At 40.7% G+C, this 18,352-nt stretch overlaps 1 protein-coding gene across 1 annotated transcript in view; it reads right to left on the minus strand.

The window, feature by feature from the left end:
• Nucleotides 1-211: 211 nt before the first annotated feature.
• ITPRID1 (ITPR interacting domain containing 1) overlaps nt 212-18,352 on the minus strand; it is a 116,320-nt gene continuing 98,179 nt past the window's right edge. The window contains exons 12-14 of the mRNA XM_061414197.1: nt 15,860-15,987; nt 14,761-14,872; nt 212-14,293 (exon numbers count right to left, since the gene is read on the minus strand). Coding sequence (XP_061270181.1) covers nt 13,991-14,293; nt 14,761-14,872; nt 15,860-15,987 — 543 coding nt within the window. The 3' untranslated portion in view covers nt 212-13,990. The remainder of the gene's footprint in view (nt 14,294-14,760; nt 14,873-15,859; nt 15,988-18,352) is intronic.

Here is an 18,352-nt window from a genome sequence, read left to right on the forward strand (position 1 = left end):
TTCCTGACCCAGGGATCGAACCCTTACCTCTTGAGTCTCCTGTATTGGCAGGTGGATTCTTTACCACTGTGTTACCTGGGAAGCTCAAAACAGTTGGATAGGGTGAGCCTTGTTTGTAGTTTTTAGGACCTTCTTTGTCATGCTAGGGTGCTGCTCACTCAACCCATATGAAGATCATCTGAATATTGAGCAGAAGAACACTTGCTGGACTTTAATTAGGGCCACTGGGATTCAAGAACTCCCTACAGTTAGATGTGTTTGTCAAAATATGATAAAATACAAATGATGTTATATTCAATAACAATCGCAAATAATATTTATCCAATATAGAAAACCACCCCTCAAAACAGGATTTATTGCACTGTAAGACATTTGAAGAAAGCTGAGCACCGAAGAATTGATGCTTTTGAACTGTGGTGTTGGAGAAGACTCTTGAGAGTCCCTTGGACTGCAAGGAGATCCAACCAGTCCATTCTAAAGAAGATCAGTCCTGGGTGTTCTTTGGAAGGAATGATGCTAAAGCTGAAACTCCAGAACTTTGGCCACCTCATGTGAAGAGTTGACTCATTGGAAAAGACTCTGATGCTGGGAGGGATTGGGGGCAGGAGGAAAAGGGGACGACAGAGGATGAGATGGCTGGATGGCATCACAGACTCGATGGACGTGAGTTTGAGTGAACTCTGGGAGTTGGTGATGGACAGGGAGGCCTAGTGTGCTGCAATTCATGGGGTCGCAAAGAGTCAGACGTGACTGATCGACTGAACTGAAGGTATTTATTTACAGTAGAAATTTTTATCGAGCATTTGTCATACACTCATTACATAAACAAAACATTTCTCATGTTATTGTTTATATAAACTCTGTTATCTTACTAGTTCCCTCTTTAATGAGTTCAACAAATTTTCATTATATATTTGAATGGATTATGTCTTTTTTCTATAATCATTTGAAAAATTACATAATTCACACAAACTTAAGACTAGTTTGTATGGATATATTTGATTGCACTAGGAGAACATCAAGTTTGGTATACAGACCTGATTTGGTTCTTTGGAAAGACACTGCATGCATGTGTGCTCCAACTCTTTGTGACCCTATGGACTGAAGCCCGCCATTCTCCTCTGTCCATGGGATTCTCCAGGCAAGAATGCTGGAATGGGATGCCAGGCCCTCCTCCAGGGGATCTTTCAGATTCAAGGATTGAACCCGCATCTCATTATGTCTCCTGCACTGCAGGTGGGTTCTTTACCACTAGCGCCTCCTGGGAAGCCCTTTTGAAGGACACTGATTGCTTTTTAGTGGAAGCTTGTTAAGATATAATTTATATACAGTAAAGTCACCCTTGTATGGTGTGCAAATCTATGAATTTTCACAAATACGTTTGGTCATAGTTCATCACTATGAGATGTAGGACATTTTCCTCACCCCAATAGTCCCAACTTAGCCCTTTCTGTAGGCAATGGCAACTTTTTTAACATTCTAGATTATTTTAATAGGACTTCAGATATGAGAATCACTGACCTAGATGATTTACCCTAATCTGAAGATCTCATATAGGCATGGGGTTCAAAAGTAAAGGAAAACTGTCCATACTAAATTCTGATTCAAAGCAGGTGCTTGGGAGGAAGTAGCTTTACAATAAGGTAATAATTCCATGTGCTGGTGAAGCAAGCAGGGGCCTGGAGTGGAGGAGAATCTTTGAGGTGGATGATATGATTTGGAGTTAGGTTTGTGATTGTCCATACCAAGAGGCAATTCCTCTAATTTAAAAGGAGATATAGCCCTGAAATAAGAGGAAGAACACTGTTACATTAACAGTGTTGTATTTATTTTATTAAAGACTTGCTATGTTGTCCTGATATTTTTTTCTCAGTTTCCCTACTGTCTGGTACAAATGATGATCCCAGGCCCAGAAACTCTGATGTTCATAGGGAATTTTTGAAAAATATATAAATAAATAACATAGACAGGTTATTAGCTGTCTGTGTTTTCCTCCCCAAATCAAAAATTTCTTGATGGATTAGATTACATCTCATCTTTGTTTATCTAAAGTTTATTAGTGTTGGTATATTGATTTAGCTAATTATCTAATTAATTCTCTTGTCTATTCACTCATAAAATTATTTTATGAACTGATAACTTGCCAGGAAGTGTTTTAGGCCTGGAGATAGGACATGGAAAGATGCCAGACAAGTCTCTTCCTCACAAAGCTACATTCTAATAAGAGAAATAGCCACTAAATAAATAAACAAATAAAGTAATAAAAATCCAGATAACAAAAGCCAAGAAGAAAATAAAGGTAAGTGGATAGAGAATATACAGAGATGAGTATAGGAAGAAGCTGTTTTGGATAGAGTTGTCATGAGAAGACTTTCTGAAGAGCTTGCATTTGAACAGAGATTTAAAGGAGAGGGTGCCAGCCATATGAACATCTAGGGAAAGTGGACTAGCAAATGCAAAGAGGGAACACCAAGGGAAATATCCTTGAAATGAGAATGACCTTGGCGTGTTCAGGAATTAGCAAAAAGATTCATGAAGTTGGATCACAGTGATAGAGGCAGAGAGTAGTATGAAATGAGGTCATAGAGGTATGTAGGGCTGGGTTGTGTAGAGTTTTGTAGATCTTGGTAAGAAGTTAGGGATATAACTAAAAATATATGAAAAGCCATTGGAAATTATTACACAACGAAGAAATCCATCTGATTTATGTTTTTAAAAGACTACTCTGGCTATTGGATGGTAAGTGGATAATTTCAAGAAGAGAATTAAATATTATTATGCTCCATTATGAGCATATAAGTCTTGGTTAGGTAAGGTAAATTGAGTGTTTCAAGACACAGAATGGAAAAACATCCCATTCAACCATATCCTTTGGATGTCATTATGATCTAAAAGGACTCAATTAATCTCTTTGAAGAGAAAATTTCCTTTGAGAGACAATTCCTGTTGGATGATGTTCTATGTTATTGGCAAGAGTTTATTAAACACCTTTCCTTCACATCATCTCAGACATGGTAATACAGGAGGACTCAGGTACTGCATCTTAATTGCTGTCATCGTAAACAGTTGCATCTGGTTGCTGGAGAGACAGACACATGAGTCTGTATTCCATACCTATGGTAGCTGGAACATCATTTTCTATTATGTTCTATTTTGTTCTGACAGACAAATGATTAATTAGCACAATCAGCATCTCTCCTTGAAAAGGGCCATGGATCAGCGTGTTCCTCTCCATCATGTAATTGAATCAGGGCCCACACACCTGTTTCCACTTCCTTTAAACAAACACCTGCCCAATAACCAACACAAAGCAATATTAAATCTCAACCTGCCTTGTGTATAAGTACATCTTTCAACTTGACCTAATCAATGCTGAAAGCTAGGAAAACATAGGTCTCAGAGAAGACCGCTTCCTGGCCCTCACGTGTAATCAGAGCATCTGCGGCTCTGTCCCCACTCATGACTATGTCGCAGAATGATTCAGAGTGACTCTGCAGTCAGACCAGTCAAGGATCATACCGGATTTTCCACTTGTGTGACACTGAGGGATTCACTTAACCCCTGTTAAGTCTCTATTTCCTCATCTTCAAAATGGGGATAGTGATGTTTATCATAAATGTTTGTTGTTTTTCCATATGTAAATCATGTACATAAAAGGCTTAGCACACTATTTTGCACATGGTAAGCAAATGTTAGCATTTTTTACTATAATAAGATAATATAAAAAACAATTAGGTTGAAAAATTTCAGTTCTGGATAACATGGGGGTAAATGCATGTACCCTCTCCCACTGATTACAACTAAAATCCTGGACAGAATACACAAATCAACTATCTGAGGACTCTGAAAAGTATATAATGACAAGTTAACTAAGGAGGAGAACAAAAGCCTCAAAGAGTAACAGTTAAGAAGATGACTTCCTGCTTCTTCTCTCCTCCCGTATTTCCAGGCATAGATTCTAGGACCCCCTGAATCTTGAGACTCTATGAGTGTTAACAGAAAAAGCTGCACGAAAAGTCCTCTCTCATGGGACAGAGGGCTGGGAATGGGGACCCTGAGGAAGAAAGATCTTTTACTTCTCTTAGCTCCACTTCAGTAATAAAGTGGCATTCCTATGACAGTGGAAATTGCAGCAGCGGTGGAAGCGGCATCATGGGTAGCAGCTACAGCAGCAGGGGTTCTGCAAGCTCCTTTCTCTTGTTACTTTGCCCTGAGGTAGACTCAGTTTCAGGCTTTCCAGGTGGCTCAGTGGTAATGTAGGAGATGCTCATTCCAGCCCTGGGTTGGGAAGATTCCCTGGAGGAGGAAATGTCAGCCCACTCAGTATGCCTGCCTGGGAAATCCCGTGGACAGAGACTGGCGGGATATAGTCCATGGGGTCACAAAGAGTTGGATATGACTTAGCAACTGAGCACACGCACAAATCCAGTTTCAGTAAGTTCATTACAGTACAGGAATGCTAAAACCATGGTTTTCTAGGCAGAGCCATGCAAAGGAGTCAATAGGAGTCAGAGAATGTGGGGGGATTTACAAAGAGGAGGTAACTGGAGAAAGGAATCCTTTAAATCTGAGTATAAAGTATTGGGCTCATCATGAGTCATGCACATGTAGAACTTGATCATAAGCAACATAGAAAAGCCTTTGAGACTGAACTACAGTGTAGACCACCATCCAGTCCTGGACTGAATCCTGGGTGATGCATGTACAGGTAGGCCAGATAGTACAGAACAACTATGAAAACTAAATTGACAATAGAGCCACAACCCGAGGGTAGGTCAGGATTGTGGTCTGAGCCTAACTAGGTTAACAGCCTACTAAAGAAAACACAAAACAAAGAAATTAACACTCCTCAGAAAATTTCAACAGATCCCACAGTCAGTCTCAAAACATAATAAATTATCCAGGATACAATCCAAAGTCACTCAACATACAAAGAACCAGGAAGATGTAAATAACCTGCAAGGGAAGAAGTAATCAACAAATGCAAACTCTAAAATGACCTAGATGTAGGAATTGTCCAATATTTAAAACCACATCTCATAATGATTATTCATGCATTAAGGGTGAACATTCTTAAAATGAATGAAAAGATGATATTTTCAGCAGAGAAATAGAAGATGTGCCAAAGAACCAAGTGGAAACTTTTGAATTGATAGATACAATAACAGAACTAGAATGTCCACTAGAGACCTCAAAAACAGAATGGAGGTGAGAAAAAAAAAAGGGCCAATAAGCTTGAAGGTCAATCAATAAAAATTATCCAATCTGGAAAACACAGAAGAAAAAAAAGTTTGATAAAAAATGAACAGACTCTCAAAGACCTGTGGGACAATATCATAAGTTCTTATACATTATGATTATAGTCCTGGAAGAAGAGGAGAAAAAATTTGTGCAGAAACATATTTGAAGAAATAATGGCTGAAAATTTTCCAAATTTGGTAAAGGACATTTATTTGCAGATATACGAAATTCAGCAAACTTCAAATAGAATAAACTCAAAGAAAACATGCTCTTACTCATCATAATCAAAGGGTAAAACCAAAACAAAGCAAGAAATCTTGAAAAGGCCATAGAAAAACAATACATTAAAAAAAGAAGCAGTGACTCAAATGATGGCAGATTTTCTCATCAGAAACCATGCAGGCAAAAAACAAAAACAATAACAGCAACAGAACACCAGTGGAATAACATTTTTTTAAATGTTGAAAGAAAAATACTGTCAAAGCATATTTTCATGACCAGTGGAAACAGCACTCAGGAATTTAGTTCTGAGAATAGTCTGGTATTTCAAATTTTTTTTTTCACCAAACATTCCTACTATGTTTAAGATACAGTGCTCAGTACAAGTGATTTCAGGAAGATCAAGACTCAGCTCTCCCATCAAGAAACTTACTCTGAAGTCCAAGGTAAAGTGGAAATGTGAGCAATTAAATGTCACGTTAACATTGGAATTAAGGATGAAGTCCATAGAAGGGACTCTGTGACACAAAGGAGGAGGTAATCATCTCTATTCAAGTAAAAAGAAAGAACCAGGCATACTGTTGAGAGGAGGTTATGTTTGACTTGAATATTCAAAGGTATATCCCAAAGGGTAGAGAAATCTGTGCAGTCGACTACAACAGGTAAAAACATGAATACAGTGTGCAATGGTTTGTTGGTATATTTGGGTAACTTTTAATTTTTTAGTTATAGAGTATATATACCTCTAAACACTTATTTTTTACTCTGATCAAATTTCCAACTTCCAGTTCACACAGAACATTGATTGATGGATCTAATTCTTCCTCTACATAGAGCTATCTGATAATACTGGGGAATTAATGCTCGAGGGGCAGTTTTCAACCAATGACTGATGAGAGTTGAGGAATAAATACCCCAGCTTCCATATCCCTTGAACAGGATAACTCTGAAGCACTGAGGTCCCAGATTTCACCAGTGGAATTAAGTTCTGTTTGCCCACTCTTTGTGAACTTGCTTGACAATGCATATATTATTGATTTTCATTCACTGCCTCTCCTACTTCCCCACTTGCCTTAGTAATGTTTTTAGGGATGACTTCTCAAAAAAACGATTTGGATTTGTATCCTTGTTTCAGGACCTAATTCTGAGAAAACTCAAACTAAAATGGCTTCATAGATTAGGTTTCCAAGGAAGCAGTCTCTGAAATGGAGATTTAGAATTTATTAAGAGTACTCTTGTAATTGGGTTTCCTGGTAGCACTAGTGGTAAACAACCCGCCTGCCAATGCAGGAGATGTAAGAGACGCAGGTTTGATCCCCAGGTTGGGAAGATCTCTGGAGGAGGGCAGGGCAAGTCACTCCAGTATTCTTGCCTGGAGAATCCCATGGACAGAGAAGCCAGCAGGCTATGGTCCATAGAGTTGCAAAGAGTTGGACACAACTGAAGGGACTTAGACACTCTTGTAATTAACATCTGTGAGATAAGAAAGCAGGATTGGACAAAGGAAGGATTTGGGCTATAGTTACAACAAAAGTCTCAAGCAACTCCAAGGTGAGCTTGGAAGCCAGAATGATTCTTGAGAGTTGTCCTAAGTTGAGGTGAGGGGTCTTGGCTTACATTCCTTCATATCAACCAGTCATTAGATGCAGGTTGCCCTGAGAAAGGGAACATGACTTTGAGCAGCATAGTTCTTTTTAGGAGCATGTTAGAAAAAGGTTCTATTTCCTTGAAGGGACCATTGGTAGAAACATGTTAAAGTCAATTCTGGTGAGGGCTTGGGAAGAAAAGAGGAGAGCTGGAGAGAAAGCTTCTGTTGTCTTAGAGAATACACACACACACACACACACACACATATCTGGAGAAGGCAATGGCAACCCACTCCAGTGCTCTTGCCTGGAAAATCCCACGGACAGGGGAGCCTGGTGAGCTGCAGTCTATGGGGTCGCAGAGTCAGACACGGCTGAGTAACTTCACTTCACTCACTTCATACTTTATCACTGGAGAAGGAAATGGCAACCCACTTCAGTATTCTTGCCTGAAGAATCTCATGGACAGAGGAGCCTGGAGGGCCATGGTCCACGGGGTCACAGAGAGTCGGACACGACTGAAATGACTGAGCACACATATACATATATATACATATATATATATATCATCATCATGAGCAGACTGCTGGTAGAAGTATGAACATTAAAACTATTCTGGTGGGGTCTCAGGCCTCAGACAGGAATGAGGAGTATGCTATTGGAAACTGGAGAAAATTTGACCCTTGTTATAAAATGGCAAAGAACTTGGCTAAATTGAGTTCTTGTGTTTAGTGCAAAGTAGAGCATCTGAGCAATGAAATTGGATATTTAGCTGAGGTTTCTAAGCCAAGTGTTGAAGGTACATCCTGCTTTCTCCTTACTGCTTGTAATAAAACACAAGAGGAAGGAGATAAATTGACAGGACTGTTAAGCAAAAAGGAATCAGACGTAAAGATTTGGGAAAGTCTCAGTCTATCCATATTGCAAAAACGAGAAAGCTTGCTTTGAAGAAAACATGTACTTCAAAACTCTTCCAGCCTCTACTCACCACCCAGTTCCAATGTCACTCCCACATTTTATTTGTTATAGCAGCACCCCACTTCCTGGCACCAAAATCTGTACGAGTCTGCTTGGGCTGCCATAACAAAATACTGGGTGGCTTAAACAACAGGCATTTTATTTATTTTTTTCTGAGTTCTGAAGACTAGAAGTCCAAGCTCCCAGTGTTGGTTTCTGGTGAGGACTCTCTTCCTGACTTGTAAGTGGCTTCCTTTTTCTCTGCGTTTTCACATGCATGGCCTTTTCCATGAGCACACGGATTGGGTCCCACCCTTATGGGACCACTACATTTAACCTTAATTACCTCCTTAACACCTCCATCTCCAAATACAGTCACTTTGGGGGTTAGGGCTCTAAGATAATGAATTCTAGGGGACGCAATTCAGTCTATAATGTGTGTCCTTATAAAGAGAGTGTTACATGATGTAGTGGCCTATAAGTGAAGTGAACTCGCTCAGTCATGTTCCGACTCTTTGCAACCCCGTGGACTGTAGCCGGCCAGGCTCCTCTGTCCATGGGATTCTCCAGGCAAGAATACTGGAATGGGTTGCCATTTCCTTCTCCAGGGGATCTTCCCAACCCAGGGATCGAACCCTGGTCTCCCGCATGGCAGGCAGATGCTTTATCCTTTGAGCCACCAGGGAATTCCTGTAGTGGCCTATGACTTTATATAAATACATGTATAAGTAAGTCTCACCTTGAGCATAAATGAAGAGAAACCCCTAAACCTTGTTTACAAAGCAAACCAGTTCTCCTTAATTTATTTCAATAAGAATTTATAAAGAAGTGACTATGAGCAAGATACTGTTATCAGATGTGAAAGATACAAGAGTGAGTAAGATTGGGTTAGAAGTTCTTGCTGTAATTTTAAATGACTTGAGTGTTTTACAAAAGGATGCATGAAATATTCTTGAAAGCTACAGTTTTTTCAGAAAGCAGACCACTCAACCACAAGAAAGGAAAACCATTACCTTTCTAAATTTCAAAGAGCATGCTTATTTTAATTAAGAGTTTTCAGAAGGCAAATGTATGATGCATCACTCTACAGTCATTCAGATTAAACAGATAGTAAAGAGTTAAGAAAATATAAGAGCATACACATAAAGTGACCAAGTGTCAAACAAATATCCTACTCTACCACTTGGAGCCTCCACTATGGATGGAAGAAGCGGTAAAGGGATTGCCAGAGGCTGAGACTGTAAAGAATAGATAAATGAAAAACTGGGCAAGAATGAGAGTTGAACAGGGCAGGGAACTTTCCTCTGTAATGCATCATGGTTATGTACTCATTAAAGCAAAGGGAAGTTCATGAGATTTAACAGTTTTCAACAGTTCAAAAAACTGTGTCAATAGATAATACAAAAAAGTAAATTTTATTTTATTTATAAAAAATGCAACAGAGAAATATATTTGACAAATGCCCACCCGGTCTCCATAGAAGAATATAGACCATCCAAAGTAGAAACATTTAACTTTTTTTCTATGAGTAAAGACTTATTATACCTATTATATTTATTGTTAGAAATTATATAATTTTAAATACCCTGAAATATTTGCTTTAAAAAAGAAAAATAGAGATGTCCTGTGGCTCTGGTACATTGTCATTAGCAAATAAGCAATTATTGAACGGTAATGGGAATGATAATGAAGAAACTGTGGGTGCATTTAGGAAGTATTTCTTTTCTTTCATTCTCCTGGTAAATGAATAGAGGACTGGCTTGAGGGCTAGAGGGTTACCAGCACAGGACAGCACTGAGCTCTTAAAGCACTCAAAAGGGAAAAGTCTTCAAATTGATTCTAATGATTAGAAATCATTCTTGATGTGCAAGTTTCTTTCTTTACAAAATTCTGTTGACTTAGAAAGGGAGCATCTCATACTAAACTATTGGTTTATTAACGTTGGAAAATTAGACTAGTAGAGCCTGAGTTTTGGGTTAGAGAAAGATGCCACCAATATTTTGGCTTCTGTTCACCTTCTCTCATTTGCAAGAAAGACAATTTGACATCATTTCAAATAACCTATGATCTTTGCAAATTGTGACTGTTTTTTGCTGTTTGCATTCAAATCTGAAATTAGATATGCAACACATCAATTTACAACAAAACATTTCAAACTTCTCTCCTCCCACACAGAAAACTTTTACCCTTTAATCTCTGTACAAATGTCCTATTTTATGATCTGTATTATACATCAGAAATCATTTCTCAACAAACAAATAGGTAGACTAGGTTTTCAAGTCATTAGGAAGTCTTCTGATTTTATTTTTTCCATTTTAGGAAAATTATTTTTGAAGATAAGGTAACTCCTGGCCCTGCAGACAAAAATGCACATATAAAAGAATATCTGTTAAGCAAAATCTAATGGAATTTTGTAAGCATGCTTTTCTGTGGACTGAAAGGAAGATTTCCTTATACAAATCTACATAGCATATGAATGTGCTGAGGTTCAGAGCAACCTTCAATGTTTTATTTTTTGTCTTCATTGGAAAACCTGGGTCTTCACTCATGCAGAACAAAACAAAGAAAAATACGTGATCTGGTTTTCCAATTATTGTTTCTAACTCAGTTTTCTCTATTCAAATCTTTGGCTTCGAATATTGAAATGGAATCTAGATGGAAGAAAATTAATACAGGAAAGGACCCCTGTCCTTCCATATAAAAGAAGTTAAATTGTTCCCTTGCCAATTTCTAAATTTGAAAATGATCAGGCAGTGTGGTTTTTTTATTTTTTTCTTCTTTTTCATTGAAATGGAATCATTCCAACCCTGAGTTGTGTTTTATAATTAAAAGATTTTCTATGTTTTAACTTTGCACAAATATTTACTGCAATGATTTCTGATTTCAAATATGTGGCCTGGATTTCCCTGAATAAAGTTAACATGGATAGGTTTAACTTCATTAAAAAAGAGAATGAAGGATCTTGGAACTTGAAGACAGAACAATGATATTTCCCAGAAAATCATCCAGGGACTACAAAGGAACTCTTGGCATTATTCTTGGCAATGGGACAAGTCATAGTAAGCTAAGAGTTGCTAGGATGGTAGGTTCCCAAGGAGTCTTTGTGGAGGAAGTCATCACTTTGTAAGAAAGCAACTCAGAACCTATGTTTGACTACAAGAGTCATATGCCATTAACATAGTGCCGTGTTTTCAAACTTTTACAGAATGAGATTGTTTTTTTAAAGGAAAATCTCTGCTAAAGCTAAATAAATATCACAGACAGAAGCAGGGCTACTTGGTTGATGTGGACACACCTGTAGGCTCCACACAAGCCCTATGGCTTGGCAGAGCCATAATGGTGAACCACTGGCAAAACAGGGAATCAGAGAGTCAACTCAATTCCTTACTAGTTGTCAGAACTTAGACAATTCATGGTTTTTTTGAGTATGTGTGTGCACATGTATGTGTGTGTGTAGTAATTCTTGCCTCTAGGTGATAAGATAGGTGGTAATGCATATAAAGTGCTTGGCCCGGTACCGTGCACGTAAGTAGATATTCAAAAATCTCTTCTACTCTTGTTCTCCTCCTCATCAGCATAGTAATCATACTGAGCTGTACTCTGCATGGACTCATATGGGAACAACATTGCAGGCTTGCTCTAAAGGACTAAATGTGCATTAACTCTAATAATGTACAGATGAAGGCACTGGGGGTAAGCAATTTATCCAACATTGATAGTGGAACTGGATTTAAGCTTCTCGATTTAAATTTAGAGCTTGAACCCTTAATCCCAGTGTGCAGGTGTTTCTGATTAGTAATACAGTGCAGGACTCGGTGTGTACGTGTATAGATCATTCTCTCCGTATCTTAGCCTCCTCCTCATTCACATGGGGAATGCTTCCCTTAGCACTGAGAGGCTCCAAAGAGGGGAAGTCTGTCTTGTTACAGGTAAAAGACTTCTATTTTTATATGGCAACTTACAGGGTTGGTCCCTTTTATGCAATTTGATTGTATAAACTCACAACCATCAAATATCATTTCCACCTGTTTCATGTGGAAGCAACTCAGGTCAAAAAACACGTCTGAGCTTTGTCAATACTCCAAACTCCCAAATAGAACTTTTTTAGCTTCAATATAGATTCTCAGGAAAAGTATTTTTCTATGTCTAATGAGCAGTTTTGCTGTGGGCTGCTTTTGAGAATAAGAGATTGTCATATAAGCTCTTGGCATGGGATGCTGTGTATCACACAGAAATAAAAAGATTGATACTGAGTAAGACACGGAGACAGTTCTTCCAGATGAAACAATCTTGTGGAGAGTAGACAATGCTGGAGAGGAATTCTGGAGAGAGCTGGGGCCTGGGTCTCTAGAGTGAGTGTGTATATTGAGAAAGACGAAGTATGGAGGGAGACAAAGAAGACAACTGAGGATGCAAGGGGGATGTCCACACTCTGAGGAAGTATAGTCAACAGAGGAAACTGCAGGGTGGCCAGAAGGGGAGAAGGGCTTCACTAAAGCCAAAGGGTTTTCAAAACACAAGGGGGATGAAGAATGGAAATGGACTATGAGTTAGGTTCTAGTAATAAATAGTTTCCAGTGAAATAACTTCCTAGTGTCCTTGCACTCGCCCATCTTATATAAATTATGAACTTCCCTCAAGGGGCTACTTTTCCATGAAGTTTTTTTCTGGCGATTCCATTCTTCATGCATTTCCCTCCTTGGAATGTCCGGCCGCATTAGAGACGGCCAGTGTACTCAATTGCTCTACACAGCTCCCTGCATTTCCCTGGGGTGGCGGGGGTGGGGGGCTCACCAGCCTCCCCAGCTGGATGGAAGACACGTGACAGCTTTGCTTCTCCCCTTTGGGGGTGACACCAGCTGCCTTCTAACTGGGAGCTCAATTCTAACTGGGAACTCTGCCCAGTGGTGAGTCTCCAATGGTGCCTTCTCCACAAGGCTGTTAGGGTGAACGGCAAATGTAAGTCAGATCATATGACAACCCTTCTTAAAACCCACCGTGGCCTTCCATCACACTTGGAAAAAACTCGGGCTCTCAGACGCCAGCCTACAGTCATCCTGAAGGCCACCTCTCAGACTTCCCCTCCCTCCACTCCCCTGTCACTCCTTCACTCCACAATGAAGGCGGTTTGTGTCACGGAGCCTTTAAACTTTCCATTCCTTCTGCTTTAAACGTTCTTTCCCCAGGATTTCACATTCAGGTCTCGCCCATATAGCTTCCCCTGACCCAGGCCGACTGCTCTGGTGTACAAGGCACATTACTCATCTCACATCATCTTCTACAATATCGCCACAGAGTCTTCACCATGGCGCAGACCTGACACTATCTTATTTACTTGTTTGTTGGTGTGGTTGCTGCTTCTCACTTCTCTTCCAATTCTTTGTGAGTAGAAATTGTTTCTTGTTCACAGCTCTGTCTCCAGCACAAGAGGGGGTCCTGACACCTGGTGGGAGCCTCCTCAGTAAGTCTGGCTCGCTGACTGACTCAAGGCTTTAGGACAGTCTGGTACCTCTGAGACCTGGATCTTCTTTCCTCTTTCCATTCTCACTCGTTCAAGCAAACCCTCCTGATATGCGGAGGTTAACTCAGACTCCCTGGTACACTCTCTTTCATGAAACCCAGTTACTATATTTCCTTCAAAGCACGTTCACAGTTTCAAATTCATACCTATGTATATGTTTACATTCTGTCTTCCCAGCATACTCAGCAGGGCAAAGACAGGACACCACATGCCCCTTGAGGTATATCTATATCTATATATCTTGGCTACTGCACTCTATGCCAGGCACACAGTAGGTGCTCACTTATCCTATATCAAATGAATATTAACATATTCCTCCCAGGTTTAACCATAGAGTAGAATATTCAAAAAACAGCAGCTGATGAAGGGTTGATAGGTATTTCTCCTTAGGGAAAATTTAGATATGCTTGCTCTGGCTAGCACGTGCTTTTACATTTTGTAGGAAGGTCATCAAACCTGCTCTGACCTAAAGGAAGACATCTGTATCCTCTTCTCCAACAGGACAATTTGATGGAGGGCCTGGATCTAATTCTGCCCACGATGGAGGAGACATCCCAGTACTGCTTCCCAAGATGGGTGGAGTAAAGGCAGTTAAATGGGTCCCTGAGCAGGGAGGCTGCTGGCCATCACCAGGAGGAAGGGCAGCCCCAGGATGCATGGCAGAGTGGATCTTAGCACCTGGAGTCCGGCCACTCTTTTCTCCTGTCCAGTTATATTGATGTAGATTTGTGTCGTTTTCAGGTGGTTCCCCTGTGAGAAGCTCAAGCTGCTAAAAAGAAAACAAGAACAAAATGTGTGGACCACTTCCCATATTTACATGAAGTAGCTAACTCAGGCTGGTGGGAAAGGCGTTGACATTTGGTGAATTCTCTAGGGTGGGTTCGGCGTGATGGCAACAGATTTCGGCAATGACTTAGCCCACATGAGGTCAAAAGCGGTTTCCTATTCTCATTTGGGAAATGGGCCACTGATACTTATATATTGCTTACAGGGCAGAGGAAAAGATTGGCATGGAGGTTAGCTGACCTGAGTTCTGGTCCGGAATCACCACCAGCCAGCTGTGTGGCCCTGAGCAAGGCAACGTGCTTCTCTGGGCTTCAATTTCTTTGTACTTAAAATCAAGGTGTTGGCATCTAATCTTAGAATCTGGAATGGCTGTACAATCAGGTTTATCATCTAATTTACCCCTGCTACAGTGGGTGGGATCTAGTAAACCCCACACCCTATGGCCTGTACCAATAGCATCCCTTCTCGGATTTGCTGAGCCCGGTCTCCCAGTTGAAACTCCAGCTCTTCCACCTCCTGCCGCAGGGCTTGCCGTAATGTCTGCAATTGCTCAGCCTCCTCCCTGTGGGTAAATAGTAGAAAATAACCATATTTCACAATCACCTCCACGTATAGTTTTCCATGGTCCCTCTCAAAATGTAGGTCACACCTTTGACACATCTTAAAAGAGAGTCACCATCTTTATTCGTCTCAATTGCAGGCATGGGTTTATTGTTAGGGCAAATTTTCTTTCTTTTTTAAACAACTCTTTGCAGAATAATTAATGTACCATATATGTGTGTGCTAAGTTGCTTCAGTTGTGTCTGACTCTTTGTGACCCTATGTACTGTAGCCCTCTAGGCTCCTTTGTCCATGGGATTTTCCAGGCAAAAATACTAGAGTGGGTTGCCATGCCCTCCTCCAGGGGATCTTCCAGACCAGGGACCGATTCTGCATCTCTTATGTCTCTTGCATTGGCAGGTGGGTTCTTTACTGCTAGTGACTCCTGGTCTATGTACCATAAAGTTTACCTATTTTAAGAAAATAATTCAATGATTTCTAGTAAATCTGCCAAGTGTGTAACTATCACCATCATTCAATTTTGGAACACTTACATTTCACCAGTAAGAAGCCTCATGCCCCGCTATAAGTTAATCCCTATTCCTATCCCCAGCCCCAGGCAATGCCTAATCTACTTTTGGGACATATACTTTTCATCTATGTGAAAATAGTGCAGATTTTCAAAACTCTAAAAACCGCCAATATTGCTTTTGTGAGAGCTCCATTCATGATGGTTAAAGATACCCTGCTGGCTAGCCCCTCTTCCCAGTGGCTGCCTATTTTCTGACCTCAAGGAGCCCTGGCCTTGAAAAGTAAGTGTTGCTATCCAGTAAATGGCTCTCACAGACTCCCACTGAGAAAGTAAGACCTGGAACAGGAAAGCAAGGAAAAATTGGCCAGTTTCTCATTAGCCCTGCTCCCTGCTGCACATCTGTCCTGCCCTGATTACCTTTCCTTGCTCCAGGTATGTGGGCTGGTACTTACTTTTATGGCTCTCTTAGATAATTACCTTTCCTCCTCTGTCATGTCCCTGGAAAGGAGTGCCTGTTGTCCTCTGAGGTGCTGCTCAATTTCTTCTAAATGCTCCCGGAAACTCTGGCACACCGTCTTCATTGTTTCCATCTCATGGACTGTGCACTGCGAACAATTAGAAAGAGCTGGGAAGCGAGGGCTTTCTGAGTCACTGCAAGAGTTCACTGCAGTGGCACCTGCCTTCCCACCTGGGCTTTCTTGTGTGCAATGCAGCCCTGCTGCTAATGTGCTGGAGAGAGAACAGGAAAAGCCTAGACTTCGGCTTTTTCAGTCAAATAGAGACATATGTGGCTGGGACAAGAGAGCAGTGACTATTGGATGGCCCTTGGAGACATTATGTTCCAGGGACAAGAAGTCAGTCTGGAAACCTAGGTAATATAGGGTGTAAGGATGTAGACAGGATCAGAGAGGTAGGGCCCCATAATGCAGGCTTGTGTTTAGAAAAGCTGAGTCTTGTATAATCTTGTTTTACTTTGGTGCCGAGTCCTGCCTCACTCTGAATCTCAGTGATATTGAACACATCTACTGGATGATATGTGCTTGATTAGAGAGTCTGCTTAGAATATTTTTTACTAGTCTTAGCTCTGCTTAACTACGGGCTTTCCTAGTGGCTCATGGGTAAAGAATCCTCTTGTCAATGCAGGATATGAGGGTTTGATTCCTGGGTTGGGAGTATCTCCTGGAGAAGGAAATGGCAACCCACTCTAGTATTTATGCCTGGGAAATCCAGGTAGAGGAGCCTGAAGGGCTACAGTCCGTGAGGTTGCAAAAAATCTGGACACAACTTAGCGACTAAATGATAGCTGCTTAACCACGGTGTCTGGTGGTTGAAATCTGCAGAATCAGCCCCACCAGTTCACAAGCTCATTCACAGTGAGGCAGGCATAGACTAGGCATCCCATCCTCCATGGACTGGAGTCTAGAATTGAACTGTATGCCCTTCCAATTTTGCCCCTCATCGTTCCTGATGTGAATCACTGTTTAAACCTTACACTCTATATGACAAGGCTGTTGCCTTGGTTTCCCTATTTGAATGTCCTCTTGCAGCCACCAAGCCCAGTTGATTTGTCAGCTACAGTGTAGCTGGTTGCATGAAGTTATTTGTCCCCTAGGAGTGATCCGATCAGGCAGTGAATTCTTACAAGGTGACTGAGTTCTAGAAACAGTGAGGCCAGGGCAATGTAACTATGGTGCTCAAGTAGGCTGAACATTATAAAAGAATTTTATGCTTCACCTAGATATCCAATCACCTTTGTGATTGGAAGGCATGGGGGCTGAGGTTTAGGAATAATTGATGGTGTTAAGTGCTCCCTGTGAAGGGAATGATGTGGAAGATTCTGAAATGCTGCCATCTCCTGGTCATTTGGGAACACTGAAACTGCATTTCCACTCTACAACAGACAAAAAAATAGTTTCAGACAAAAAGGAACCCTTAGGTGGCTCAGATGGTAAAGAATTTGCCAGTCATATGGGAGCCCTGGGTTTGATCTCTGGGTAGAGAAGATCCCCTGGAGAAGAGAATGGCTACCCACTCCAGTATTCTTACCTGGGTAATTCGAAGGACAGAGAGTCAGAACAGAACAACTAACACTTTCACTTTTCTTTAGGCAAGAAGGGAAAAAAAAAGGAGACTGTTTTGAACTCTTTTTTTCCAACATAAAGACTAGGTTTTAATTCAAATACAACGCAGTATCTACTCTCTGATTCCCCCAAAAGTGAAAGTGTTAGTTACGTCTGACTCTTTGCAACCCCATGGCCGTGGAATTCTTTAGGCAAGAATATTAGAGTGGCAAGAATACCAGAGTGGGTTGCATTCCCTTCTCCAGGAAATCTTCCTGATCCAGGTATCAAACCTGAGTTTTCTGAATTATAGGCAGATTCTTTACCATCTGAGCCACCAGGGAAGCCCCAATCTCTGACCCAGGCTGGGCCTTAAAACAAACTTTAACTTCAACAGTAAGAGCAACAATATTGACCCTTAACGTTTGATTGGCTCATTGTTCAGTTGCTCAGTCATGTCCAGCTCTTTTCAACCCCATGGACGGCAGCATGCCAGGAGTCTCTGTCCTTTACCATCTCCTGGAATTTGCTCAAACTCACGTCCATTGAGTCGGTGATACCATCCAACTATCTCATCCTATGCTGCTCCCTTCGCCTCTTGCTCTCAATTTTTCCCAGCAACAGGGTCTTTGCCAGTGAGGCTCTTTGCATTAGGTGGCCAAAGTATTGGAGCTTCAGCTTCAGCTTCAGCATCAGTCCTTCCAATGGCTCATATTACTTTTAAAAATTGGCTCATAATACTTTTAAAAACTCATATGACTTTTTTCTTTAAATCTAAATCATAAACATTGTAGATGAATCTTCTAATATCCACAGTTCTTATTCTGTATATGTCTAATTTTCTTGTCTGAAAAAAATTTATTGAATTAACAGATTATTGTGACTAATTCACATCTTTATAAGATTTAAT

This window comes from Bos javanicus, chromosome 4, assembly GCF_032452875.1.
Source record: "Bos javanicus breed banteng chromosome 4, ARS-OSU_banteng_1.0, whole genome shotgun sequence".
NCBI lineage: Eukaryota > Metazoa > Chordata > Mammalia > Artiodactyla > Bovidae > Bos > Bos javanicus.